At 42.1% G+C, this 27,389-nt stretch overlaps 1 protein-coding gene across 13 annotated transcripts in view; it reads left to right on the forward strand.

Moving 5' to 3' along the window:
* Marchf8 (membrane associated ring-CH-type finger 8) overlaps positions 1–27,389 on the forward strand; it is an 89,626-nt gene that overhangs the window by 45,210 nt on the left and 17,027 nt on the right. Inside the window, exon 1 of one of the 13 annotated variants that reach the window (XM_063233786.1) lies at positions 3,168–3,545. The exons of 11 other annotated variants lie outside the window; for them this stretch is intronic. In XM_063233786.1, coding sequence (XP_063089856.1) covers positions 3,534–3,545 — 12 coding nt within the window. In that variant the 5' untranslated portion in view covers positions 3,168–3,533. Of the gene's footprint in view, positions 1–3,167; positions 3,546–23,916; positions 24,006–27,389 lie in introns of those variants that run through there. One more of the 13 variants, XM_013148590.3, reaches the window with a different exon arrangement.

Raw genomic sequence — 27,389 nt, forward strand, 5'->3', positions numbered from 1 at the left:
CGCCACCTGTCTCCTGGCGCTCTGGTGAAATCTGCTAAGCCTCATTCCTTGCTGCTGCCACTGCCGCTATGCCAGTCACTCTGACCTCCTTTTCATTGTTCTTGCCAGTCCAGTGTGCTGTAGGTACCGCAGGCCAGGCTTGATTGTGCTGGTACTGGAGGACTTCATGAGAGCATATGTGTGCCTGCGTGTATGCATGTGTAATTGGCTCTGTTGGAGGTGAAGGGAGCCCTGCGTTACTGGGGATGCCCAGGAGGAACACCCAGGGCTGTGACACGAGAGATGGATCAGATGATCTGAACAGGACTCAGACTCCATCAGCTCCCAGGATCGATGACTTTCTGAGCACCCTCGGCCATGCTGGATTCTTCAGTCACCAGCATGAAGTTCCGGGTTAATTTAAAATGTACGCCTGTTAATGGGAGGGATTACTAGCTAAGTACCGCCAGGTGCTTTCTGCTGCCGACAGAGTGAACTCAGCCCGTAAAGCTGGAGATGTCTGAGCTCGGTGAAATGTCATCTGTGAGCAGGGGAAAGGAAGGCTGTGCTCCAGGTTCTCTTGTCTGTGTCAGGCGAGTTCTCCCGATGACTGCACAGCTGTCCGCCTGTTCAGATGCTGGTGCCGATGCTGATGCCTGATTGTCCGCGTGTTCAGGACTGCATGTGGCTTGGCAGGCAGACGGAGGGAGGAAGAGAGGCTGCCCACTGCTGTCTCTGAGGGGAGGAGACATCTCCAGGCATCCGCTGAGCCTGAGGCCCACTGGAGAAGGAAGGGCAGCAGCAGCTCTGAGCAGCGTCACGTTTCTGAGGAGCAGAAAAAAGACAGAGGTCCATGTCAGCCCCCAGCGGTGTCCCCACGGTCATGTCATGATGTTCCAGTGTAGTGTTTATGTAGCATCCATTGTGCTGTAAGTCTTTGTGGCTAGAGTTACGTTTGATGGGAGTTTTGTGTTGGGGGGATGGTTTTTCTTTAAGTAGTGTGATTTACGTTTAAATACAGCAGGTAGACAGAAAAGTCCAAAATACCCACCCTTTAGCCTTCACAGTAGGCAGGACAAATAGGTGAAAAGTGGTGGAAGCAGACCAGCAGCAAATGCAGCAAAGAAAGCCCCTGCTGGTAAGTGAGGGCAGTGTGTGTTTCTAAGAATGCAGCGGGCTGGAGGATCCTGCCCATGCAGTGCAAGGAACTCCCGGAATCACCCCTGACGCATGTGCACCCTGAGAGCTGCTCTCCTGGGATGAGGGGCTTCCATTGGACAGCGTGGGGCTGGGTGTCTGGGCCAGGCTGAGAGCTGTGGACACAGTCATCCTCCTGTCTTCGTTTGGGACCCAGAAGGATCAGGATGCAGGACAGAAGGGAGCATCAGGGCAGCCAATCCCTGGGGAACCAGAGGTGGATGAAGAGACCCTTTGCAAGCCAGGGGACAAGGCTCCTGGTCTCTCCTTCTGTGGGGATGGGAGCAAGAATGGCCACGTGTGGAGGAAGAGGGGTGACTGCAAGGAGGAGGAAGAGACTGAGTCAGGCGACTCTGCACGTGGTATTGAGAAATGGGGGCCCCTGGAGCCCAAAGGGAATGGCAGGACCCCGCCCTATCACGGGATGAATGAACAAGAGGAAGGCATCAGAGATTTATCTTTTCATAGTGACCAGAAGCGCCAAAGACACAGGCTCTATGAAGAATGAGCGGCTGTGTAGAAGTGAGTGGCCCAGGGTGGGTCCCAGTGCGAAGCTTATTGTAGACCCTTCTTGCTTCTCTTCAAGGCACTCAGTGTGGGGCAGACCCCTGCAGGCCCAGGGTCTGCAGATCTGTGAGACAGACCGGCCAGAGAGCTTCCTTCTGGCCACGGAAGGCAGAGGAGATCTAAGTGCCATCTAGGCTTATGGCTGGCCTCAGGAATGGCGTTTTGCTGACCTGCTGGAAAGGGGATTCTACTCCCTGTGACCTGCCTGGGACAGAGAGGGGCAAAAGAGGTCAGCGAGGGACTGCATGGCTGAGGCCTCCTGTGCCTGGGTGGAGGGCTCTGTGTAGAAGACAGCACATACCGAGTGTCCTCGGAGCCCTCGGAGCCACACAACAGGGGCTGCACACAGTCCTTGCTCCAGCTGAGCTGGTTCTCTTTCAAATCTGCAGAAAGAATGCTGCCCTGGCTGGAGCTGCTGATGTGGCTAGAGGGGCTGGGCTCTGCTGGACCAGGCAGGGGGAAAGGTGGCACAGAACACCCCTGTGAGACACAGCGGGGCCTCTGCATGCATGGCAGGGCAAGACAGAAAGGTACTACGTGTGTGTGGATGCACAGGAGGATGCATAGTCTACCCTGGAAGAGGTTACTGGAGCCAGGGCACAACGGCAATCCCAGCTACTTGGCAGGCTGAAGCAGGAGGATCTTAAGTTCAAGGCTAACCTGGGCCACTTACCGAGACCCTTCCCCTGCTCTGAAAAGGGACAATTCCTGGGTGTATGGCACAGCTTAAAATGAACTCGAACTTTATAAAACATAAACTCAGAAGTGGTGCAATGATGAAACAACAGAACGAGGCAAAAGGAGAGACACAGGGCCAAGGAAACACAGGGAAGATAATTTGCAGAGAAATCCATTAGAAGCAGCAAGGAACACAGTGGTCATGGCCCTACCGCTAGCTGATGGCACAGAAGCTGGACCTGTTTCTAAAAGCAGAAAGTGAAGCAAACCAGTTAGGTCCAGTGCAGGGTGTGGGAAGGGCAAAGAGCAGTGCAGGTGGCCGCCTCGCTCAGGTGGAGGTGGTAGAGGAGTCCAGGTTACTCTTAGGAGTCTGCCTTAGTAGCAGAGAACCAGCTGTTTCGCAGACACTTGGTTGGAAATGTAAGTTTAGCAGATTGGAGGGATTCATGTTCATGTGCTTCCTAGAACACCAGTGAGAATACAGGCTTATTTATGGCCGAGGGCAGGAGAGTCCTCTTACAGCGGTGCTTCCGGGCATTGAGAAGCAGCTCCCCTCCCCCCAGCCCACATGGTGGTTTGCACAGTCCCAGGAGCTGGTCCTGCTTGCTGGAAACACTGCCCGATGGCCACAGGGTCACACTGGGCCATTTCCTGCAGCCAGAGCCTCTGGGTGGGGCAAGCTTATTGGGGGGAAAGTATCTTTTTTTGTTTCTTTCAGGCATTTGTGGTTAATCATTTATCTTTTCTACATTAAAAAATTTTTTTTCTCAAGTCTGGGTAATAGGTCAGCATACAAGAAGAGCAAACAGATCTGGGATCACGTACTGTGATTGACCAGGAAACCAACAAGGGTGGCTGCGAATCTGCCAGGCAGACATCAAGATTGCTGGAACGGACTTGTCATGAATTATGCATTCACTCCCTCTTCCTTGGAAATCAGCTGGAGGAAGTAGTCAGTCCAGTTTGATCACAGGGGTTCCAGTTGCGCGGAGGGCCTGACAAGCCCTCACAAGTTCTCAGTGGCGACTCTGGGCAGCAGCTGCAGTGAGCCTGGTGGGGTACCATGCTGGGGCAGAGCTACTGTGGGGACTCCGGTATAGTCCTGCTGCAAGATGAAGCTGCAGGTAGGAGAAGGGCTCTGTGCATTGCCTGGGTTCCCCCGCTGATCTTGGGGTGGCATGGGACCCTAGAACTGTGCATGCATGGACCTCAGAGTCACCTGAGAGGCCTCCCTGATGAGGTACTCAGGAGAGGGGTGCTTAGCAGCTTACCTTGTCCAAGGTAGTTATTGTTTGTAACAAAACTGCACCTTGAAATTGTGGAAAGCATTAAGCCGATAGGCACATGTGTGAATTGTAGCATTTTTTTTAATGATATCATCTTGCTTTTAGTGTAAAGGAATCTTTCTCATTGCTGTCATGTTGCCAGTTTAATTTGGATCACTGAGGCAGTGACTTGGAAAACCCCAAGAAACACAGCATAGTTCACAGTCCGCATGTGGACAGCTGCAGTGCTTTCTGGAGGAAGTATTGTTTGAGAAGCCTCCGCTTCTTCACCAGAGCATTCATTCTGGGGAGACCTTTCAGCTTCTCATAAATGGAGAAGCACATAGATGACAGAACAAAGGGTCTTTGTTCTCTGTGTTAGTCCTGTTTAGCATGTGTGTATGTGTGTGTGTGTGTGCATGTGCCAGGCATGTCATTGTGTTGGGCAAGGCTGGCACAGTGTTGCCATTCGTTTTGTCTCTCTGATTCTGTATGTGTGCTGTCTCTGTTGACTTTACTGAGACTGTGAGATGTCTTGGGCTGTGCGGACACAGAAGTAGTAAAGATGAGGAGTGCAGCCTCAAGGCCTCCCAGCCAGAGCAGGCACGCTAGTTCTTGAGCAGATACCATGTTTGGTTCTGAAATCTTAGAAACGTCCCTGGACCATACACACCGAGCCCCAAGCTCTGAGGAGGGTTACCGCTCTCTTCTCCATTGTTTTTACTCTTGAACACTACAGGGGCGTGGTGTTTATGTGCACCGTCACGTCCAGGGCTGGGGTAGCACATGACCATCTCTGTGCTGAGCCCAGGCTGTGCTCAGGACCCGAACAGCCTGTAGGCTTGTTCCAAATGCCAGAAATCTGCTTTTAATTAAAAAAAAAAAATCAATGAAGGCAATGACCTTTGTCTTTCAGCAAACCCTTATTTTAATATTCAAAAAATAAAAGTGAAAATTGAAAAAGATTGTATCCTTACATTGCTGGGAAGATCAGACTATGCTGATTTGGAAGAGCATGGGTCCACATCAGAAGGGAATCAGAAACCCATTTACTACGGTTTCAGGAACTGTGAGCTGTGTGGTGCCAGTGGCCCCCAGCAGGTAGCACACCCTGCGACCGCACCCTGGGAACCCCAGGAACCATCCCTGTAGCTCCTGTCCCATGCAGCCCACCCCATGCAGGAGATGATGGTGGGCCGGTGCCAGGGAGCAGGGCCCGAGCAAGTCCCAGAGTCTTGTGCTAGGCTGTCCTGGATGTTTCCTAGCTGCTGTGAGTTTATTATTGCTTCATTAGAGCCTTGAAATGCGAATCTGGGGCAGCAACCATGTTACTATAAATCCCGGTCAGCTCCTTTACCCAAGACAGGAAATTGATGTATTTCTCCTTAGTTTAAATGAATGACCTTAGTCGATTTGGGGAAATACAGCTTTTTGCCAGCGCTTCCTTTTGACTTGTTTCTTTTAGATTATGTTCATCATTAAAACTGTGATGATGGAATGTTTCCTGAAACTTACTTGAAGTTTGAACTTTTGTGGTTGAGACAGCGTCTCATCATGCAGCCTAGGGGTGTCCTTGAATTGGAGGTCCTCCTGCCTTAGTCTCCCGACTGCTGGGATTGCAGCCATGTGCCCCACACCTGACTGGCTTTGAATTTCTTGTAAATTTTTTTTTAAGCCATTTGTTTTTCCTAACAGCAACGTGTCTTTTGCTTTAATTTCTGAGATACAGATCATGTTATGGTTTTCTGAGTCCTCTTCGCTGACTCTTTCTGTACCCTAGAGCTACCATAACAAAATCCCACAGACCACGTGGCTGTAGCAAGATAAACTTACTTTCCCAGATTTCTGGAGACTGGGCTGTCTAGAGTGAAGGTGCAGTTCAGCTGTTTCTGCCTTGCAGTCTTTTCTCACTGGTGTGGGCTCCTCCCAGAAGAGCGCCAGGCCTGTTGGAATGGGGTCCCCAGCATCAGGAGGATTTAACCTGAGGCCTCCTGCAGCTAATACAGTCTCATAAGGGTGAGGGCTTCAGCAGGTGAGGTTCTGCCCACTGCAACAACCACAGCGATGGTTTTATTATGGACAGTTTTTTTTTTTTTGGTACCTGGATCGAGCTCAGGACGTCATACTTGCCAGGCACTGTGCTGCTGAGCTGTATCTCTAGCCCTTATGAACAAATTTTATTACAAAATAATGAGAATAATAGTTACTACACTGTGTATCATAAACTTAAAAGGAGTTACACAGCGTATAAGATGTAGACAGAAAGGATTCTTTTTCACAGAAGAAAGGGATACTAGCATAGAACTTTATTCTCAATGAATGAAGAGAAGCTAGTAGTAAAATGAAACAAACTAGCATATATATTAAAATAGTTTGGAAACAACTGCATAGGTAACTTGAGGAGTTATTTGAATGGCCCCTATTTCCTCATCTGTCTTCTCTTTTGTTCTCTGCTCATGTGTACGTATGTGTGTGTGTGTGTGTGTGTGTATTTTTTTTTTGAGTTTCTCGTAAAAGAGAACCATGTGATATTTAAGCTTTGTTTCCAGCGTGCTTTGCTTAGCATTATATTCTCAAGCTATAGTCATTTGCACAACCACTATGGAAAATGGAGATTCCTCAAAAAACTAAAAATAGAAATTCCACTTGATCCCAGCATTGCCCAAGGTATCTCCCCAGAAGAGTTAAAGACATCGTACCAGAGGAATCATACCAATACTCACAGCTTCCAATAACTAGATCTTGGAAATGGTATATGTCTGTTAACAGATGTGTGGATAAAGAAAGCATGTTGTTTATGCACAGTGAAATACTATGCTGCGACAGTGACTTTTTTTAATGTAAGATTTTAAATACTTTCTTAGTTTCTTCTTTTTCCATATAATCAAGGTGTAACTCATGTAAACCAAACCTCTGTGCCACGTAAAGCATCTGTGAGCTGACTGATTCTAGCTTCCTACCTTCCTGTTGGAGTTGTTTCAAGATTTGGGAGCAGGCAGTCTTGCCTGCAGCTCCATCTTCTCCCTGCTCTCCGAGGGTCAGTATTGAGGGTAAAGTCAGCCTGTCCTCCCACTCAGTGACTGCAGGTAGGGCCCAGTGATTGTTGTGTCAGGAGAAAATACAAGTTTGAGTCATGGCTGGGCTGTATTTGAGTCCTGGTCCCACTGTTACTCCGCAGGCTCTGGTAGCTACTGAGCCAGGGATGCAAGACATTCCTGTTTCTGCAGTCTGGGCCACTGTGTTTCACAAGTGAGATTGCAATCTTTCAGGGCTGTGGCGGCTGGTTCCTTAGCATCATGTGTCAAAAGTCAGTTTTCATCACCAGCGCACGACAGGCTCAGTGTCAGTATTCTTCAGGGAAGCGCAAGTGAAAATCACTAAGACATAGCACTTCCTTCCCACTGAGGTGGCTGTAGTTACAACAAGTGTTGGTGAGGATTTGGGAAAATTGGGACCTTCCTATGTTGCCCATGATGGTGTAAACTAGTACAGCTGCTGTGGGAAAGGACTGGGTGGTTTCTCAACAGTTGAACAGAACCGCCTACCTCATGACCCAGAAATCCCATTCCTGTGTTCAGAGCCTGAACTGTGGTAGATGTTCAAGCAAAAACAGTAGCCAAATGGTAGACGACACCCACATGTCTGTCCCTGGATGGATGGACAGACATGGCATGTGTGTACAGCAGGGTGCCAGCCCTGCAGGGGGCCAAGCTTCCATGACTGCTACAGCCTTTGTGAATCTTGAATGTATTAGGCCAAACAAAAGAAGGAGTCACAAGAGACCACGTATCGCACGGCTCCATTTATATAAAATATCCAGGACAGACATAGCCATAGATAGTGGCGACTGCCAGTGCTGGGTTGAGAAGGATGTAGAGAGACTGCTAATGTAAGGGCTTGGGGTTTCATGTTAGGGTGGTGAAACTCTTATAGAACTAGATCGTGATGGTGGTTGCATAATTTTGCGTGCTAAATAGCACCATATTGTACATTTTAAAATTTGTTATGATTTTTTGCCACAAAAAACCAAAACAACGAAAAAGAGATGACACCTAGAGAAAAATTAAGTTTTTTAGGAACACGAAAAATCGTGATTGTAATGAACACATATTAAAGAATTAATTTTACTCATGTGATATGAGGGAACCAGGCAAGTGTTTTCTTGAGTTCAAAGGAGAGTGAAAACAGCACTAGTTCCTGTGGAGTAAGTGTTGGGATGAATTCCAGATGGAGGTGTAACTGGCTTTTGAATGTGGGCATAAAGTCAATTAACATTAACTTTGGATGGGACATCATTTATCTATCTGTCAGGCACAAAGATTTACAAAGACTTGCACGCAATTTTCCATTGAAATTTTTTTCCTGTGGGCTCTTTTGATGAAAAGTAATACTATGCAAAATTTATTCTTAATCAAAAAATGATGTGAGATTTGGCAGAGGGAGTGGACTTTCTTAAGTTTGCTTAAGTTTCTTACGTTTGCTAAGACAAGGAAGAACAAGATTTGTCACCAGGTTGATGACCTGCAGTACCTAAACAAATTCCTTGTTTCTTGAGGGCCCCCAAGTACCTGAACCTCCCAGGAAGTGGCTTTCCTTACTGACCTATAAGATGGGAACCGTGTGCCCCACTTTGCCACAGAAAACTGGTGGGCACAGCCTGTAAAGTCAGCCTCAGTGTGCCAGCAGCCTCAGAGCTGCTTGAGCAGTGCCGTCTGAAGCCTGTGCCCACAGCTCCCTGGCCTGGTATTTTCTCTGGACCTGTGAGACAGTCCTGTGGCCCATAGCCGAGTGCAGGGACTCTGAGGCTGTCCAATGCAGAGTATCTGTGGACGAGAAAAGACCTAATATGGCAGCAGTTCATTTATTACTGACGGTTTTCAAAAAGGAAAAATCTGATGAGAGTTTAAGAAAAATGAAACCAACAGGGAACCCTGCATGCTTCTGGCATGCAGAAAAGAAAGTCCAGACTGCAGAGAGAATGATCACAGACACCATAATGAGCACTATATATATTAAAGATATACCAGATTTATAAAAGCAAGTGCGATAAAATTTCCAGAGAAACATGTCTTGATATAGCTAGCTTGATAAAGTGTGATGTAGTGTGCCATGAGTACCAAGGACATGTTAGGAATTCTGTGTTAGGTTTTTGTCCCTGCGATAGAATACCTGAGAAAAAGGTTTGGAGATAGTTGCGCAACAGTACGAATGCACTTAGCAGTACTGACCTGTGCGCCTGAACATGGTTAGGGTGGTTTTTGTGCTCTTTATTCTGTCTCAATCAAACTTTAAAAGCTGGCTTGTACAGATGTCCTTCGTGTGTTGCCCCTGCTAGGAACCAGGCATTGAGTCTGCCCCACGGCCACCACCTGTGGTTTCCTTTGAAGGTGCTGAGTTAGTTGTTCAGGCTGCCATAACAGAGGCTGTGGGCTGGTGGCTTAAATAGCAGAAAATCACTTTCTCACAGTTTAGGAGGCACGATGTCTGATGTCCATTGCGGGAAAATGCAGGCTCTGATGGAGCCATCTCTCCCCGGCTTGCACACTGACCGCCTTCTCTGTGCTTTTTCTTACTAACATGGCGTTTCTCACTGTAAACATTTTGCATCATTTTTATTCATCTCAGAGTTTTCTGGTTTTGCTGGAAAGTTCTGGTGGATGCAACTATTGGTGTGGAACTTACCAATTTGTGCAAATTGTACAACATGATAATTTCTGTTAATGTAATAGTAACACTTAACTCTGTTCTACCCAGGAATCAGTGCTTTTCAGCTTATTGGGGTGGTTTTCCAGCTTCCCCTGGCTGTCACCTGCATGTGAGGAGGGTTGTGCACCCTGCCATGGTCTGCGTGGGTTCCCCGTAGATGTCTTTGAGGTCAGGGTGGGCTGTGCCCTGCCTTGTGCTCCTAGCAGGCCCGCCATGGTGGTCTGTCTGCTACAGTGGTGGGATTCGCTTAGGCTGGGAAGTGTCACGGTGCCATCCAGGTCCCCTGCAGGTCCCTCTGCCTGGTCTGTGTGTTGCTGGCATGAGTTTGTGGTGTCCAAGGGTTGTGTCCGCCCCTGCCCATCTGCTGTGTGCCCGGTGCTCTTGTCACAGGTGCACACCTGTTACAGTGCTGACATGGATTGGCTTAATGGTAAAAGATCCCCTCAGACTCTGCTAACCCTTTCTAGGCTTTCTGTTGGCGTGACAATAATTTATTTATTACAGTTTTTCATAGTTTCTGTTTCTATGCTGCACATCTTTTGTATTTTACTTGAATCTTTTAATTTTGATTCTAAAGCATGTCTCATACTTAGCAGTACGTTCTCTTTATGTACAGTCTAACAACTCTTCTTTTGATTGCATTGTTAATGTCTTCATATTTAATGCTGATGATGTGGTTTGTCTGTCCTTTAACTCTTTTTTAATTTTTAGTACCTGTTTGTGTTCCATACTGATCACATTTCTCTTGGAGAATTGGCACATGTACGTAACACATTGTAATTCTCCCCTCCTTTCCCCTGTCATCTGTCTGTTGATCTCTTTCCTCTTTGAGAAAGCTCTCTTTGTTTCCTGTTATCTTTTACGTTGTTCTCTATTTATATTTTGTGTTTCTCATGTAAGTGAAACTGTGATATTTAAGCTTATCTATCTGATTTATTTTACTGCACATTCTGGTCTCAAGATGCATTTCAGATGTACCTACAAATGACTCAGCTTGGTTCTTGATGTCAGAGTAGTACATGGCTCTGCATAAATACCACATTTTCTTTATCCATTCTTCTGCTTCTGAACGTATAAGCTATTTCCAAGATTTAGCTATTGTGGAGTGTGTTGCTATAAACATGGGTATGCATGTCTTTCTGTAATAATGATGTCTTTGACTCTTTTTCAGGAAGATGCTTAGAAGGGGAATAGCTGGATTGAGTGATATTTCTGAGGAAACTTCCCACTGATTTTCTTACTGGTTGTATGATTTTCATACTGTTCCTACCAGCACTGCAGAAGGATTCCTTTTTCCAACCCCTCGCCAGCATTTGCTGTTATCTGATTTCCTGGTAATAGTCATTTTTTTTTTTTGTTTTTTTTGGAGTAAGGTGGAATCGTGTTGTTTTCATTTGTGTTTCTCCAATGTTAAAGATGTTGAACATTTTTTGTGTGTATTTATTGGCCATTTGTACTTGCTTTGGGAAATTTTTTATTCATCTCAGTGGCCCATTTCTTACTGGACCTTTTATTTGGGGGAGTCTAATTTTAACAAGTTCTTTATATATTCTGAATGTTAGTCCTCTGTCTGAGGAGTGAGAGGCAAATTTTTTCCCATTTTGTAGGTTGTCTTTTCAGTCTGTTGTTTGCTTTCTTTGCTTTGCGGAAGCTTTTCGAATTGATATAATCTTGTGTTAATTCATGATGTTATTTTTTTGGGCAATTGGAATTCTGTGCAGAAAGGACTTGCTTTTGCCTGTACCTTCAAATGTTTTACCTACATTATCTTCCGTCAAATTGTTTTGTTTTGACATTGAGATCTTTGATGTATTTTGATTTTAGATTGGTACATGGTTTTAACTTTTATTTTTAGCCAAGATCCTGCTAAACTGCTCAGCCTCCTGCTCAGCCTCCCAGAGTCTGGGATTACAGGCCTGCACTACTGTGCATAGTTTAACTTCTATTTTTTTGTGCCTTATTCTGTTTTTGTTCCTGTGTATCTCCTTTGTTGTCTTCTTTGCATTAAGTGAATATTTTGTGTTGCAACATTTTAATGCTTTTAATGGTTTTTTAGGTTTCTTAAAATTTTGGTTATTAATGGTTGCTTAAACATTTACAACATACATTTTTTCTCTTATTCAATCTATCTCAGATTCATACGGATTTAATCCCAAAGATCTGAACATCTGTGTCTTCCTCTCCTTTCTTAGAATATTACACACATTGCCTCTGTGTGTTGCAAACCTAACAATATATTTTGCAGTATTTATTTGACTATATGACTTTGTCTTTGAAAGAGTGAAAAAGGAAAACATGTGTATATTTATAGCTTATTTTAATCATTTCTCATTCCTTGCCTTTATTTTTGTGGATTTAATGTTCCATGTGGTATGACTTCTTAGCCTGACAGAGCTGTGTACTGGCTCATTTTTCTCCTTACTGTCAAGTATATTTTTATGCATTATTGATTCAGCAACACAACTGCATACATATTTTATACGGTTCCTTTCTGAATCATTGAAGGGAAGCAATGAGGGAAGCATGCGTTTATATAGCCTTTTTTTTTATTTAAAGGAAAAAAAACCAAAACAGTATAAGGGTACAAGTAATACAGAATTTCAAAAAAAAAAAAAAAAAAACAGTAAGAAATCACTAGTTAATAGATTACATATTATCATCTTAGAAATAGTTGTTCAAGTTACAGGATTAAAGCATGCAAAGTGGGCATTCAAGCAGTGAGACTGCAAACAGTTGTGTTCAATGATCCAACAAAACTTAGTAATATGGTCATCTATCTTACACACCTAAACACACTTGCAGTTGTATCCTTTGGAGCACTTTTTTTTTTCCCCTGTTTTTTACAACAACTTTTACACATTTTGGGTTTTATTACTCCTTAGTTCTTACTACTTTTTTTTTTTTTTTTGGAAGAGAATAAAACCAAATATGACAAAACAAAGCAGTTAGTCAAAACAAAGGATAGACACAGCACATAATGTAAAAACAGAATACAAGGTTATCAACAATGGTCACCATAATGCCTCTTGCTACCTTAAAAAGAATTGCCTATATCATTAGGTATAATAAAATTGAACAAAACAGTACAGAACAAGACCAATAAAAGCTAAACATTGGAAACATTACAGGACTTCAAAAGAAGATGATAGTCAAACCAGAATGGGTGTCATAATGAATCTTATTGCCTTCAAAGTAGTTACCTATACCCTCAATCTTGATACTATCAAACAGAATGGAACAGAGTAAAATCAGTCAAAACATGATAGTGGGAGTAATACAGGGCTTCAAGTCAAGTTAATAGGAAATCAAAAAAGTTACTATAATATATCCTGCTAATTTTTTTTATTTTTCCCTTAATTAAAAAGATAATAAAAAATAAATTTTTTTAAGAAAAGGGGGGGGATTGAGATAAAAGAGGACATAACAACATGACAATACAGGTCAAAGCATAACAATTTCAGCAACCTAGTGCTTCACTGCAAGATAACCCGACTTAATAGTAGTTACCATAGTGTCTCTTTCCTTGAAATATTTAGATATAACTTCGTATACTATAGCTTGAAACATATCAAGACAGTGTGAAACCATTCAAGAGGATGAAAGTATTACAGGGTATTTAGAACTAGCTAACGGAAAACGAATAATGGTTTCTATATAATCTCTTTGCCTATAAAAATTTTTCTTTATACTATCACATATAATAAAATCCAGTAAGATACAACATGATAGGAGTTGGGGATTTAGCTCAGTGGCATAAGCGCCTGCCTTGCAAGCAGGCAGTCATGAGTTCAATCCCGGGTACCGATAAAAAGGAAAAAGACACACACACAAAAAAATACAACATGATAAAACCAATGGAGACAGAAGAACAATAGTTTGGTGAGACTTCAAAACAAGATGATATTAAATCAGCACTAGCTATAATGATGTCTTGTTTTCTTCAGAATAGCTGTTCATTTCATCACAGGCAATAATATGAAACAGCCCAGAATAAAGCCATTCCGATTAATGAGTGAAAACTTTATAAGGCTTCAAAGCCACATAATAGGGAATCATGATTACCACATACTTTTGTATATTTGAATCATTTCTTACAATAGGTATACTATTCGGTATTCATACAGGTGAGTTTGATTTATTTCACTTATGAGTATGGTCTCAAGCTGCGCCCATTTATTTATAAATATCTCAATGTGATCCTTCTTTATAGCTGAATAATACTCCATTGTATAGAAATACCACAACTTTTTTATCCATTCCTCAGTTGATGGGCACTTGGGTTGTTTCCAAGATCTGGCAATTACAAATTGTGCTGCTATAAACATAGGTGCACATATATCACTGTGGTATGATGCTTTCAGTTCTTCTGGGAATATGCCTAGAAGTGGAGTAGCTGGAACAAATGGGAATTCCAATCCTAGCTTTTTTTTTTTTAAAGTATTTTTTAAAAATTTTATTTAAGGAGAAAAAAAACCCAGAAAAATAGTACAAGTTACACAGAATTTGAGAAAAAATAAACAGTTGAAATCACTAATTAATTACATATTGTCATCTTAGAAATAATTGTTGAAGTTACAAAATTAAAGCATATAGAGGGGACTTTCAAACAGTGAGACTGCAAACAGTTCTGTTCAATGATCCAACAAAACTCAGTAATATGATTATCTATCTTATACACTTAAATATATATGCAGTTATATCTTTTAGAGCACTTTCTTTTCCTCTCTTTTGTACAATGACAATTACACATTTTGGGTTTTATAACTCCCACAGTTCTTATTACTTTTTTTTTTGAAGAAAGTAAAACCAAATGTGACATACCAGGACGGAGTCAGTCAAATCAAAAGGATGGACATAATACATAATGTAAAAACAAAATACAAGGTGATCAACAATGGTTACCATAATGCCTCGTTATCTTAAAAAAAATTGCCTATATCATCAGTTATAATAAAATTGAACAAAACAGTAAAGAATAAGACCAATAAAACCAAAACATCGGAGACATTAGAGGACTTCAAAAGAAGATAACAGTCAACCAGAATGGGTGTCACAATGAATCTTATTGTTTTCATAGTTGTTGCCTATATTTTCAAACTTGGTACTATTTAGCATAACAGATTGAGGAAAATCAGTCAAAACAAGATGGTGAGAGCAATACAGAGTTTCAAATCAAGTTAATAGGAAATCAAAGTGGGTTACTATAATATATCCTGCTATTTTTTATTTATTTTTCCCTTAATTAAAAGGATAAAAATGAAAAAGTAGATAATAAAAAGGAGATTGAGATAAAACAGAGGGCATAACAACAAAACAGTGCAGGTCAAAACATAGCTATTTAAGCAAAATAGTGTTTCACCACAAGATAATCTCGACATAATAGTAGTTACCATAGTGTCTCTTCCCTTAAAATCTTTGGGTATAACTTCGTATACTGTAGCATCAAACATATCAAGACAATGTAAAACCATTCAAGAGAATGACAGGGTATTTAGAATCAACTAACAGAAAATGAACAATGGTTCCTGTATAATCTCCTTGTCTATAAAAGTTTTTGTTTATATTATCACATATAATAAAATCCAATAAGATACAACACGTTAAAACCGATGGAGACAGAAGAACAAAATGGGACTTCAAAACAAGAGGATATTAAATCAGCACTACCTATTATGATGTCTTGTTTTCTCCAAAATGGCTGTTCATACCATCCAACCTTCTCTGCCTCATTTCTGTTGAGCTCTTTTTCTGTCATTAGTTGTCAGTTTGTCCTCTTCATTTCGCTTTCTGCTCCATTCATTGTGGCCGCTCTGCCACTGTTTCGGAATCTTGGTATTTTTCATTTTAGAAATCTCCAGACTGAATTCCACAATGGTTGCACCAGTCTACACTCCTACCAACAGTGTAGGAGAGTTCCTTTTTCCCCATAGCCTCTCCAGCATTTGTTGTTGATGGTTTTCTTGATCCTGGCCATTCTTTCAGGAGTGAGATGGAATCTCAGTGTGGTTTTAATTTGCATTTCTCTAATGACCAATGATGATGAACATTTTTTCATGTATTTATTTGCCATTTGTATTTCTTCATTTGAGAATTGTGTATTCATCTCAGATGCCCATTTTTGGATTGGATCTTTGAATTTTGGGGGTCTGATTTTTTAAAAATTCTTTATAATTTTTATAGTTCTTTAGACAGAAGTCCTTTGTCTGAGGGACAGTTCACTAAGATTTTTTCCCAGTTTGTGGGTTTTCTTTTCACTATGCTGGAGATATCTTTTTGGCACGCAGAAACTTTTTAATAAGAGATGGTCCTAGTTATTGATTCTGAGAAGTATTTCCCGTGTAGTTTGAGTCCTGTTCATGAATTCTCTACCTACCCCTATGTCTTCAAGGTTTCTACCCAATTTGTCTTCCAATAGATTTAGTGTTTCTGTTTTAATATTCAGATCTTTGATCCATTTAGATTTTAATTTAGTACATGGCGATGGGCATAGGTCTAGTTTTAGTTTTCGGCATATGGAGAGCCAGTTTTTCCAACACCATTTATTAAAGAGACTATTATTCTTCCAGTGAACCTGTTTGGACTCCTTTATCAAAGATAAGGTGATTGAGTGTGTTTGTAGTTATGGTTTAATCTTCTAATCTATTCCATTAATCTTTGGCTCTGTTTTGATTCCAGTACCATGTTGATTTTACTACGGTTGCTTTGTAGTATAACCTCAAGTCAGGGATTGTGATACCTCCTGCCTTGCCTTTGTTGCTTAGAACTGTCTTTGCTATTCTAGGTCTCTTTTCGCTCCAGATGAATTTTAGTAGTGATTTCTCTAGATCTATGAGGTATGTTGATGGTATTTTTATCGGGATTGCATTGAATCTGTATAAGAGTTTTGGGAGAATGGCCATTTTCACAATATTCTTCCTATCAATGAGTAAGGGATGTCTTTCCATTTTCTGAGATCATCTTCAATTTCTTTTTTCAATGTATTATAATTTTCCTTGTGTAGGTCTTTCACTTCTTTCATAAGAGTAATTCCTAAATATTTCATTTTTTTTTGGTTGCTAGTGTGAAGGGTGTGGCTTCTCTTATTTCTCTCTCTGTGATTTTGTTGTTAGTATATAGGAATGCTATTGATTTTTGAGTATTGATTTTGTATGCAGCTACCTTGCTGAATTTATTTATTATATCTTAATCTTTCAATGGAGGTTAGGGGGTCTTCTATGTAGAGTATCATGTCATCTGCAAACAGTGATAATTTAACTTCTTTTGCTATCTTTACCCCTTTTATTTCTCTCTCTTGTCTAATTGCTCTGGCTAGTACTTCCAGTACTATATTAAATAGGAGTGGTGATAAAGGACATCCTTGTGTTGTGCCTGATTTTAAAGTAAAGGCCTTCACTTTTTGGCCATTTAGTATGATACTGGCTGTTGGTTTGTCGTAGATGGCCTTTATTATATTGAGGTAAAGACCATCTATTCCAATTTTCTATGAAGTTCTTACCATGAATGAATGTTGGATCTTATCGAAAGCTTTTTCTGCATCTATAGAAATGATCATGTGGTTCTTACTTTTGGCTTAATTGATATGGTGGATTACATTTATTGATTTATGTATGTTGAACCATCCCTGCATGCTTGGGATGAATCCCACTTGGTCATGGTATATAATCTTCTTGATGATTTGCTGGATCCTATTTGCCAATATTTTATTGAGGATTTTTGCATCTGTGTTCATTAGGGAGATCGGTCTCTAGTTCTCTTTTTTTAGTTGGGTCTTTCTCACGTGTTGGTACTAGAGTAATATTTGCTTCCAGGAATGATTTAGGAAGGATTGCTTCCTTTTCAATTTCATTGCAGAGTTTGAGGAGTGTCGGCTTTAGGTCGTCTTTGTATTTCTTGTAGAATTCTGCAGTGAATCCGTCTGGGCCTGGGCTCTTCTATGTGGGTAAGGACTTAATTACATTTTCAATTTCATTAATAGAAATTGGGTTATTCAGCAGTTTTACATCTTCTTGACCTACCTTTGGTACTTTATATGTTTCTAGGAATCTGTCTATTGCTTCTCTGTTATCAAACCTTTGAGAGTAGAGGTTTCCGAAATAGATGTTGTTGATCTTCTGTATTTGTATAGAGTCTGTAGTGGTTTCACCTTTTTCATTTCTTATTGAATGAGCTTACGCTTTTCCCTTGAATTTGAGCTTTTCCCTTTTTTAAATAAGGTTGGCTAGGGGCTTATTGATTTTATTTACTCTTTCAAAGAACCAACTCTTTGATTCGTTGATTCTTTGGATTGTTTTGTTAGTCTCTATTTCATTGATTTCTGCTCTGATTTTTATAGTTTCCTCTCTTCTTTTGGCTTTGGACTTGACTTTCTCTTCTTTTTCTAGCTGTTTGAGGTGTAGCATCAGGTTATTTATTTGTATTTGTTCTGTTTTCCTGATGTGGGAACTCAGTGCAATAAATTTTCCTCTGAGGACAGCTTTCATTGCATCCCACAGATTCCAGTAAGTTGAATTTGTTTTTTTTTTTTTTTTTTGTCTTTTTCCTTTTTATCTGTACCGGTGATCGAACTCACGGCTGCCTGCTTGCAAGGCAGGAGATTATGCCGCTGAGCTAAACCTCTAGCCCCTGTATTTGTATTTTTATTTTCTTTGTAGGTATTGTTCAATTTCTTCTTTAATTTCCCCTATGAACCACTGATTACTCAAGAGTGTGTTATTCAGTTTGCATGTGTTTGTGGGATTTTTGCTGTATTTTTTATCATTTCTAATTTCATAGCGCTATGATCTGGTAACATGCAAGGGATAATTTCCACTCTTTTGCATTTATTTAAATATGTTCTATAAGCTAATATATTGTCTGTTTTAGAGAATGACGCATGTACTGATGAGAAGAATGTGTATTCTGATATTGTTGGTTGGAGTACTCTATATGTCTATCAAGTCCATTTGTTCACATGTGAGATTCAGTTCTGTTATTTCTTTAGTGATTTTCTGTCTGGTTGATCTGTCCCTTGGTGTCAATGGTGTGTTAAGATCTGATGTTAAAATTGTGTTACTTATAATTTGATTTTTCATTTCTGTTAATACGTGTTTTATATAACTGAGTGCTCTGGAATTTGGTGTATATGTATTTAAGATAGTTATCTCTTCCTCTTGAAGTTTTCCCCTAACAAGTATGTAGTGACCTTCTTTGTCTCTTCTGATCATTATTGGTTTAAAGTTCACATTGTCTGCAAACAGAATGGCAACTTCTGCTTTTTTGGGTTCCTGTTGTGTGAAGTATTGTTTCCCATCCTTTGACTTTCAGTCTGTTAGTATCCTTTTGGGTTAGATGGGTTTTTTGTAGACAGCATAAGTTGGATATTTTTTCTTCATTCATTCTGCCAGTCTGTTTCTTTTAATTGGTGCATTGAGAACATTTACATTAATGGTTATAACTGTTATATATTGGTTTATTGCTGACATGTTATCTTTCTGCTGTTGCATCTTTATCTTTCTGTTCTGTTTAATTATCTGCTTTCCTTAGTGTTTTTTTCCTAAGTGTACGTAAACTGTCTTTCAATATTTTTTGCAGGGTTGGTTTGGTGTTCATGAAGTTCTTCAGCTGTTCTTTGTCATGGAAGTATTGTATTTCACCATCAATTTTGAATGATAGTTTTGCAGGATACATCAGTCTAGGTTGGAAATCATTTTCCTTTAGGATCTGGAATGCTTCACTCTGCTCTTCTTGACTTTATTGTTTGTGTTGAGAAGTCTGCTGTGATTCTAATAGGTTTTCTTTTGTGAGTGATCTGTCTTTTCTCTCTAACTGCTTTAATAATCTATTCTTGTGTTAGATTTCCGGAATGGTGATTATTATATGTCTGGATGTATTTTTATTTTGGTTATGACTATTTGGAGTTCTATATGCTTCACTGATCCTGAGGTCGGTTTCCAGTCTCATGTTTGGCAAATTTTCAGCTATTACTTCTCTAAATATCCTCTTTACATTCTCTTATGTTGTCCCCTTCTTTTTCATTAATTCCTATCAATCTTATGTTGTTTTTCTTTGTGTCATCTTGCAATTGTTGAATTATTTCCTGGTTCTTTGTTATTTTTAAAAGATCTTTCCTGTTCACTAGCTGCAATCTTGTCTTCAAGGTCTGAAATTCTATCTTCACTTTCATTGAGGTGGTTTTTACAACTTTCAGTGGAATTTTTTCTTTCCTGTATATTTCTGTGCATCTGCATTATGTATTGTGTTTGTTTCTTATATTGCTCGTCTAGGGATTCTATCTTTTTGTTTAGTTCCTCCATTTTTTTAACTGTGTTTTCTTTAGATATATTCAGCTTTTCCTTCATTTCTTGTATCATTTCTTCTTTTACCTAGGAGATTATTTCTAGTTTGAATTCCTTTAAAGCTTCCGGGAGTTGCTTGTTTATTGCAGTTGCTATTATGTCTGATATTTGAGGTGTATGTCATATATTTTCTTCTATATACATCACTCCTAAGGTTTCTTTGTATGGGCTGGAGGTTTGAGATTGTAATTTGGTCTTTCGTTTTTTCATTTTCCTATATTTCTGTGTTTGAAGTGTTATTCTAAGGCTTCCTCAGGGTCTGTTGGAAATATGCCCTCAGCTCCTGAGACTCTGGCACCCAGTTGTCCCAGGCCGCCGGGCCTCTGGAAAGCTGGCACTCGCTTGCTTGCTTAGAACTTCACAGTCCTCTGCAAACGGGGAGGTGGATGCAGGAGCCCTAAACCTGCCGAGCTGTTCCAGTGTATGCAGAAGGCCCGAGGGTTCCAAACAAGCTGGACTCATTGGAAAGTAGGTGCCCGCCTGCTTGCTTATAACCCCACAGTTCTTCAAGCACAGCCGGAATGGGGATGCAGGCGCCCCAGACCCGCCTAGCTGTTGCAGTGCACCCAGAAGGTGCCAGGGTCCCAAACAAGCTGGTCTGGGGGAGAGTGCGCGGGGCACTTCCCCAAGGATGCCGGGCCTCTGGAACTGCTGGCCCTCGCCTACTTGCTTAGAATTCCACCTATATAGCCTTTTATAGCTCCATAATTACTTTTACTGGCCTTGCTTACTGTTTCATGTGCAGTCTGGTTACTTATTGTCATTATTTGTTTTCAGCCCAGAGAACTTCCTTTAAGTATGCTTTTTAGGTATATTTTCTCATGGTTATTTTCCTTAGTGTTTTTCTAGGTGTGACTTTTGTTTTTGAATCTAGTCTCTGCTAGGGATAAAATTCTTGGTTCACATTTGTTTCTTTCAGGCTCTTTATGACCTTCCATTGTCTTTGGGCCTTTATAGTTTCTGATGAAAAGTCAGTGGGAGAGGGATTTCCTTCCACATGAAGAATCATTTCTCTTGTGTTGAGTATCTTCTATTTGTTTTTCAGCATGTTGGTTTGATATTTATTGGTGTGGCCCCTTTACGCATTTTTCTTTTCTTCCTTCCTCTTGGAAGTTGCCCCAAACTGAGTTCTTTCTTCCTCTTGTAATTCCAGAATCAGTGACAAGACTGAGTGCTGATTGGGTAGCAAAGGAAACTGTTACTGTTAGCCCAAAATATGAGAAATGGAGGATAAAACTTGGAAATAACTTAACATGTTGGGTTTGGAAGGCTGTAGACATGTGGTGAAAGAAATGGCGAGGAGGGAGAGGCTAAGGAAAGAGAAAGGATATTCATGGCTTTGGATGTGTTCCATTCATGGTTCTTCCTGGTCTTTATCAAAGGCAGTAGTTAACCATCGTGGCACTGTGAGTATGCTATAAGCATGCAAGTGGATTAGAACAAAAGTAGAGCTCAACCTTTTGACGCTCTGGCTACACCCTTGATGCTAACCAGTTTTGGCGTGCCTACCTGCAAAGGAACTGTCACCCACAGGCATCCTGTCCTCAGAGAACAAGAAGATTAGGGGAAGGAAGGAATTCGGCTAGGTCAAGCAGGCAGTGCCAGATAATAACAGATAACCATACATTTATTATGTACATGTTGGGACACTTCTTCCTGTCCCATATTTCTTTGTCTCTTTTTGCCCTTTGTTCTTCAGATTGTAGCCTCTCTAGTGAAAACATCATAGGTTTATGGTTTTTTTTTTTCTCTTCCAACTTAATCTGAGCGCCCATAGTGAATTTTTTATTGCAGTTCTTACAATTTTCAGCTTAATTCTTTCAGTGTTCATTTTTGTAATTTCTATTATTTTAGTGCTGTTGTCTGTTTGATAGACATTATCATGTTTTCCTTTCTTTTTTTCAGTATGACTTCCCTTTAGTTTTTATGAAAGGATTAATAGCTAATTTGAGGCCTTTGTGTGATTAGAAGTCAGGTCCTCTCAAGGATAATTACTCTGCCATCTCTTGTTTTTTTCCCAATGTTTAGGCCAAATTTTGCTATCCGTACATGTTTTACAGTTTGCTGCAGTTGTTGTTCTAAACTAAACAGTTTATCTTAGGTACCCCCAAAGGAAAAATTAAACATTTTCAATAACAGTTTCTGGCAACACTGAGTCCCACCCTGTCCTGGAGGTTGCTGTTTGTTTGTTTATGATTTCCCTGGTGTGTAGTCAGATTATAGCCTTGGGGTTGGCTTCTCAGGGACAGGACAGCCTTGGATGTGTACATGTCCCAGTTGGGATGACTATGATTGATTGACTCATTGACTGATTGATTTTAGCAGTGTTCTCTTTCACTCTTTCCCTGACCTGTTAAACGTACTTTCTCCGTTGGTGGAGTGGCATCTGTGGGGATGAGCAATGTTGCTCAGTTGTCCAACCAGCCCACCAGAGTAAATAATGTAGTGACACTAGAGGGAATACACATGTATATAATTATGTATTTTAGTGCATAGGTATGGTTAAAGTTGGTTAGCTCCCCTTTGTTCCCCTGTATTTTATTGGAGGTAGCTGTGGCTTATCATCTGTGGACTTGATGTTCTCTCTGTGTCTTGTCAGTCATTTTTGTGGGGTTTTTAGTCTCTTAGTGTACGTCCCAAGGCCATTTGTTGTCTGTCTTTATCTGGTTTTTCCCTCTTTTTCTACTTGCCTTTGTCTTGCTTCCTAGGGGAATGTCTAATAAAGTTTGTTTTTAACTCCTTTTAGTCAGGATTAGCTAGAACCTAGGGGTGACCCCTCTTTCGTTTTCTCATCTACAGAGCCCTGTTGCTACAACATCACACCATCTTTTTAGTGTCTGACAGTTGCTGGCTTATGTCTCTGTTCTTGCAGTGTCTTGGTGTACAAAACGCTCGCTGGTGCACAAAATTCAGGTGTGAGCCCCCTGGATTTGGATCCCTCTGCTGTCTTTGAGACCAGCTGTGAAACTGCCTCTAAACACAGGAGGGCGCTTTGCTGTCTCTTTCCTTGGTATTCCACCTGTACAGAGCCTGCGCCTTGGGGTCACCCGCGGTGTGCAGAGAACAGGTGGCCCTCACAAGAGGACAGGAGCTGCTGGACCCCTGTCGTCTGTGCTGTCAGCGGGTAGAGTGAGGACACAACCCCATTACTTGCATTCTGCTGTGTGCTTGACATGGGGTTGCTGCCTTGCCTCGTAAGTACTGACTAAGGAAGAGCACCCAGGTTTGGTTTGTGCAGCTTGGAGCTGGGGACTGGGAATGTGGGAGACATGGCCCTGGGCAGAAAGAGCCAACATACAGCCCATTCTTCTGGCTGTCATCTTTCACAGCGGAGCCTCTGGCAGTCTGAGAGCAGCTCAGGGTTTCAGATTCTTTCTGGTTTCCTGATGGTTATGAGTTTTTTCTCCCATAGGATAGGTTTGGGTGCTGTTACTTTTCTGTCATTGCACAGACAAAATACCTGATACCTGAAGTTATAGGGGGAAAGGTTTATTTAGGTCACATTTTGTAGAGGTTTCAGTTCATAATCAGCTGGGTCCAAGGTAGTGTGGCCCATGGCAGAGGGGCATCTGTTCCTGGCTGCTGAAGATGGCAAAAACAAGCAAGGGGGAGGACATAAGATGCTTTCTGTCCCTTGTATTGTATGCAGGCTACCTTCCCGAAGGCAGGTATAGTACTTACGCTCTCAATCCTAGCCAGAATTATGTCAAATCTATCAGTAGAGTGATTTACTAATCATGCACCCTACTCCCAGCATCACTGTCTAGATTCAGTCACCTCTGAAAAACTATCGCTGCATGAAGCTTTTGGGGGACATTTAGACACAAACCATAGCAAGTGCCTTCTTGCTTTCTGTTTGCTAGTTTGTACTGGCTCCACTCTCCCTCTCTCTCATCCTCTCTCCCTCCAGCCCTCATGCTATCTGTCTGTCTGTCTGTCTTATTTTTTTCTCTGCTGTCCTGCGAGATGCCCAGCACTAAACTCTTGGCATTCCTGTTTTACTTATGCTGTGTCTCTTTGTGGACCTGGGTAATAATGCTTGCTCATCTCTAGAGGTTTGAGTGGCCTGGGTGGTTTCTTACTGTCTTACATCTCTATTCAATGTCTCAGATGTTTGCAGGACAGTTGTGACAAGCTAATATCACTTTGCCATGTGTCATTTCAGTTGACCATTGTCTTTACTGTGGATTATGTGTTACTGCTTTGTGGATGCGGTAAGAAGAATTTCCACTGCGCAGGAGCCTGGGAGCTGCTCCAAAGCAGAGTCCTTGACGATTGAGTAAGCAGCTGAGCTTGCCACTTCCTGAGAATTAGAATATAATTTTTACTTGGAAAAATGATTGACAGGCAAAATATAGTTATGACATTGGTAGAATTTCTCAAGAAGAAATAAGAATTTTTGTTGCTAAGGATATCATTCAGTGTCTCTGTATCACTTTTCCACTAATGGGACCATATATGTTACACATATGACTAAGAGAGAAGAGTTTGTTTTGCATGATTTTGAAGGGTTCAGTCTGTGGTAAGCTGACTCAAGGCAGAAACATGGTAGAGAAGCCTGATAGAGAAACTCATCTCATGGCAGCTGGAAGAGGGAGATACAGACACAGACAGGGCAAGGACCAGGCAAGAACCCACCTTCTAGGCCATGCCCTGACCCACCTCCCTAACCAGATCCTACTCTCAGCAGCACAGCCAGCCATGAACTGGTGGGGAATCCCACCTCTCCAAAGCCTCCCCTCTGAACACAGGAGCCTTTGGGGATTTCTTAGGTCAAACTGTAACACTAGTAAATCCTTGAAGAGGGAATTAATGGCAGCCTCATTGGCCTGAAGCTTCTGTCTTTGGTTGGATAAAGGAGACTTGGAGGAAGTTTTTAATTTATAGACTTACAAACGTTTTCTGTTTAAAGCAGTCATCATTCCAGCTCTTGGATTCTGGGTGGGTCCTCAAACACCAGTAGAGTGAGTGTGCAGACAGAGGGGAGAATTTAGCTGTGTTCTTTTGGGTGTTAAGGATATTTACAAAAAGATAAAACAAAAACCCATAAAACAGTGCCACTCTGCTCGCTTAGAATTTTTATTTGGGAAAATATATTTCAGTTATTTATATTAACTGAGTTTATCATTGTTAATGCTGAGTGAATTAAAAGAGAACCTGTTGGAAGAAATTGGCCATTTTAACTTACAGCATGGCAAGTGTCAATAAATACAACCCAGACAAGGGGTTGCAGGATCCTAACTATTTTACGGTATAAAGGAGACCTGAGACCAAAACATTGGAGACATCTGGTGTGTACCTTCCTCCTCGGGTTCCCTGCCACACTCCTTGGCATCACAGTTGAGCACCAGGCCAGATGTGGGAAGAGGGAGTCCAGATGAATGGACGGTGCTGTGTCAGCAACCAAACTGTTTTCCCAGAAAGGCTTTCTTAATTTCTTTACGAAGAGCATCCTCACGCGCCTGCCAGGTAGTGTGGGAAAGCGAGACGTGCAGCTGGTTCTGCTGGTGAAGGTGTGGGTATCAGGGGCAGGCAGTCCTGTTCTTTGCCTGGGGGGGCTGTTGGCTGGCTTTTTGGTTTTAGGCATGGGGCTGACAGGGAGATACCACGTGAAGTGCAGCCAGGTGACTCTCAGCAGCCTCCCCTTGCTTGTCTGGGTGCCTCACCCGTGGTCTCCTCCATCGGTCTTGGCTCTGCTTTCTGGGGCGCTTGTGCTCTGGTTCTGCCCTCAAGGCAAGTTCTGCTGGAGCCAGACTTGGACTTGCAAAGACACTGCGGGACCGATCTCATTGTGCAATGCCCACGTCCGCCCGCACAGAGTCTCTTTATCATTGAAGTGATTTGGTAACTTCTTACATTAACATAGCTCTCTTTCTCACACCCTCAGACTGCTCTTCCCCAGTCTAGGTGTCTCCTTCCTGATCGATTGCTTTGTTGGTATTAGCTCATTGTGTGTGCTCACTGCTAAGCTCTACCTAGAAGTTTACTTTAACATATGTGCTTCGAAGAAGAAAAAGTCCTAGCCCTTCTGGGTGATTCTGGTGTGAAACTTGAGCATCAAAATGTGACGGGGTAAAGGGGCTGTGAGGGGGTGGAGTGGGCCTGGAGCGAATCTGAGCAAGACAGTGGGGAGGAGAGGGCAGACACCTGCCAAGGTGTGGGGATGGAAGAAGCAGGGAATCCAGGACTCCCCTGGCGCTTCATGCTAGGGAAGACAGCACAGCAGCAGGTCCTTCTCCCCTAGTCAGTGACTGAGTGTGTTACAGAGCTTGCAGAAAGACCAGTGTGGTGGTGCCGGCCTATAATCCCATCACCTGGAAGGCTGAGGCAGGAGGATTGCTGTGAGTTTGAGACCAGCCTGCATTACATAGTGAATTTAAGGCCAGCCTGAACTGCATAGTGAAAACCTGCCTCCAAAAGACAGTCAATCAATCAATCAATCAATCAATCAATCAGTAAAAAGCTTACCAAAATAATTGGCTGAGGACTTTAGGGTTTGGGCATTGAAGCTTAGTTTTGGCCTGAACTCTTTCCTTTGCAAGCCTGACTCCAGTTCTTTTTTTTTTTTTTTTTTTTTTTTTTTTAAGAATAAAACTGAACAAAATAAAGTAGAATAAAGCCAATCACAACAAAACAGTGCAAACAGTTGACTCCAGTTCTCGCCATTGATGGTCGGCAGACTTTCCCTTTTCCGCATCCGAGGTGGCCATTCCTGCCTCGGGGGTGTCTTCCTCACTCTTGCCCCACGTTGGCACAGGGCTGTGGGTTACCAGGGAGCAGACTGGGTGCTGCCCTGCTCTTACCCCACACAGGCGTTTGCACAGAGTAGTTGCATGATGACTGAGTGGGATGAAGCCTGCCCTTCGCTTTCTGGAGGACAGCGCCGTGATGGTCCTGAACGGGTTGGATCCCCCGGTTAAATCCTAGGAAAGGAACATTCAGTAGCAATGTGGATGGGGTGACAGGAGAATAGTGTGTTAGATGTACCTAAGAGTGGAGGAGCAGCCCTGCATAAGGCTGCATAAGATATAGAGTTCAGCTCTATATCTGTGTCTTCTAGAGCTGGTTACTTCTTCTAATGTTACCAGCAGAAAATATTAACCACTCTAACAAGGAAAGCAGAATAAAGGTTTGCATCATCACGTTTCTTTCCTCCAGGCTAGATGAAGATAGTCTGTAATTTGGTGGTTTGGGAAGAAAGGGACAATTCAGTCTTTCCGAAACTGTTTTTTTTTTTTTTTTTTTTGCTGTGTCTTCCTAATCTTTCCATCTTTGCATCCTGCAGAGACCCCAGCTGTTGTGCATTAGTGTCCTCCAGTGATCACCTCCACAAGGAGCCCATCGCTGTAGTCACTGTCACATTCCGAGGCACCTGGGGCTAGGGGTTTGGCACAGGATTGAGGGGGGTGCAGGTTAACAGCAAGTTCCTCTGAAAGCAGGGAGAAGAGGGCGGAGTTACAACTCCAGATGAGAAGTGAAGAGAACCTGGACTGGGGAAGAGGTGGGAGCACTGCAGAGCCCCTTGGGTCACCCAGCACTGGCCCACACTCTCCTCTGACTGCAGTGGCGGTCACCCGAGCCACACTTGGTGTGTTGCCTAAGACAGCTCCCACTGCCTTGTTTTGCAGTCAGCTCCAGGTTCTAGTTCTCTTCCTGTTGAGTT

The sequence above is a fragment of the Cavia porcellus genome, unplaced genomic scaffold, assembly GCF_034190915.1.
Source record: "Cavia porcellus strain 051 isolate PalLab524CR breed Dunkin Hartley unplaced genomic scaffold, mCavPor4.1 scaffold_23, whole genome shotgun sequence".
Lineage (NCBI taxonomy): Eukaryota > Metazoa > Chordata > Mammalia > Rodentia > Caviidae > Cavia > Cavia porcellus.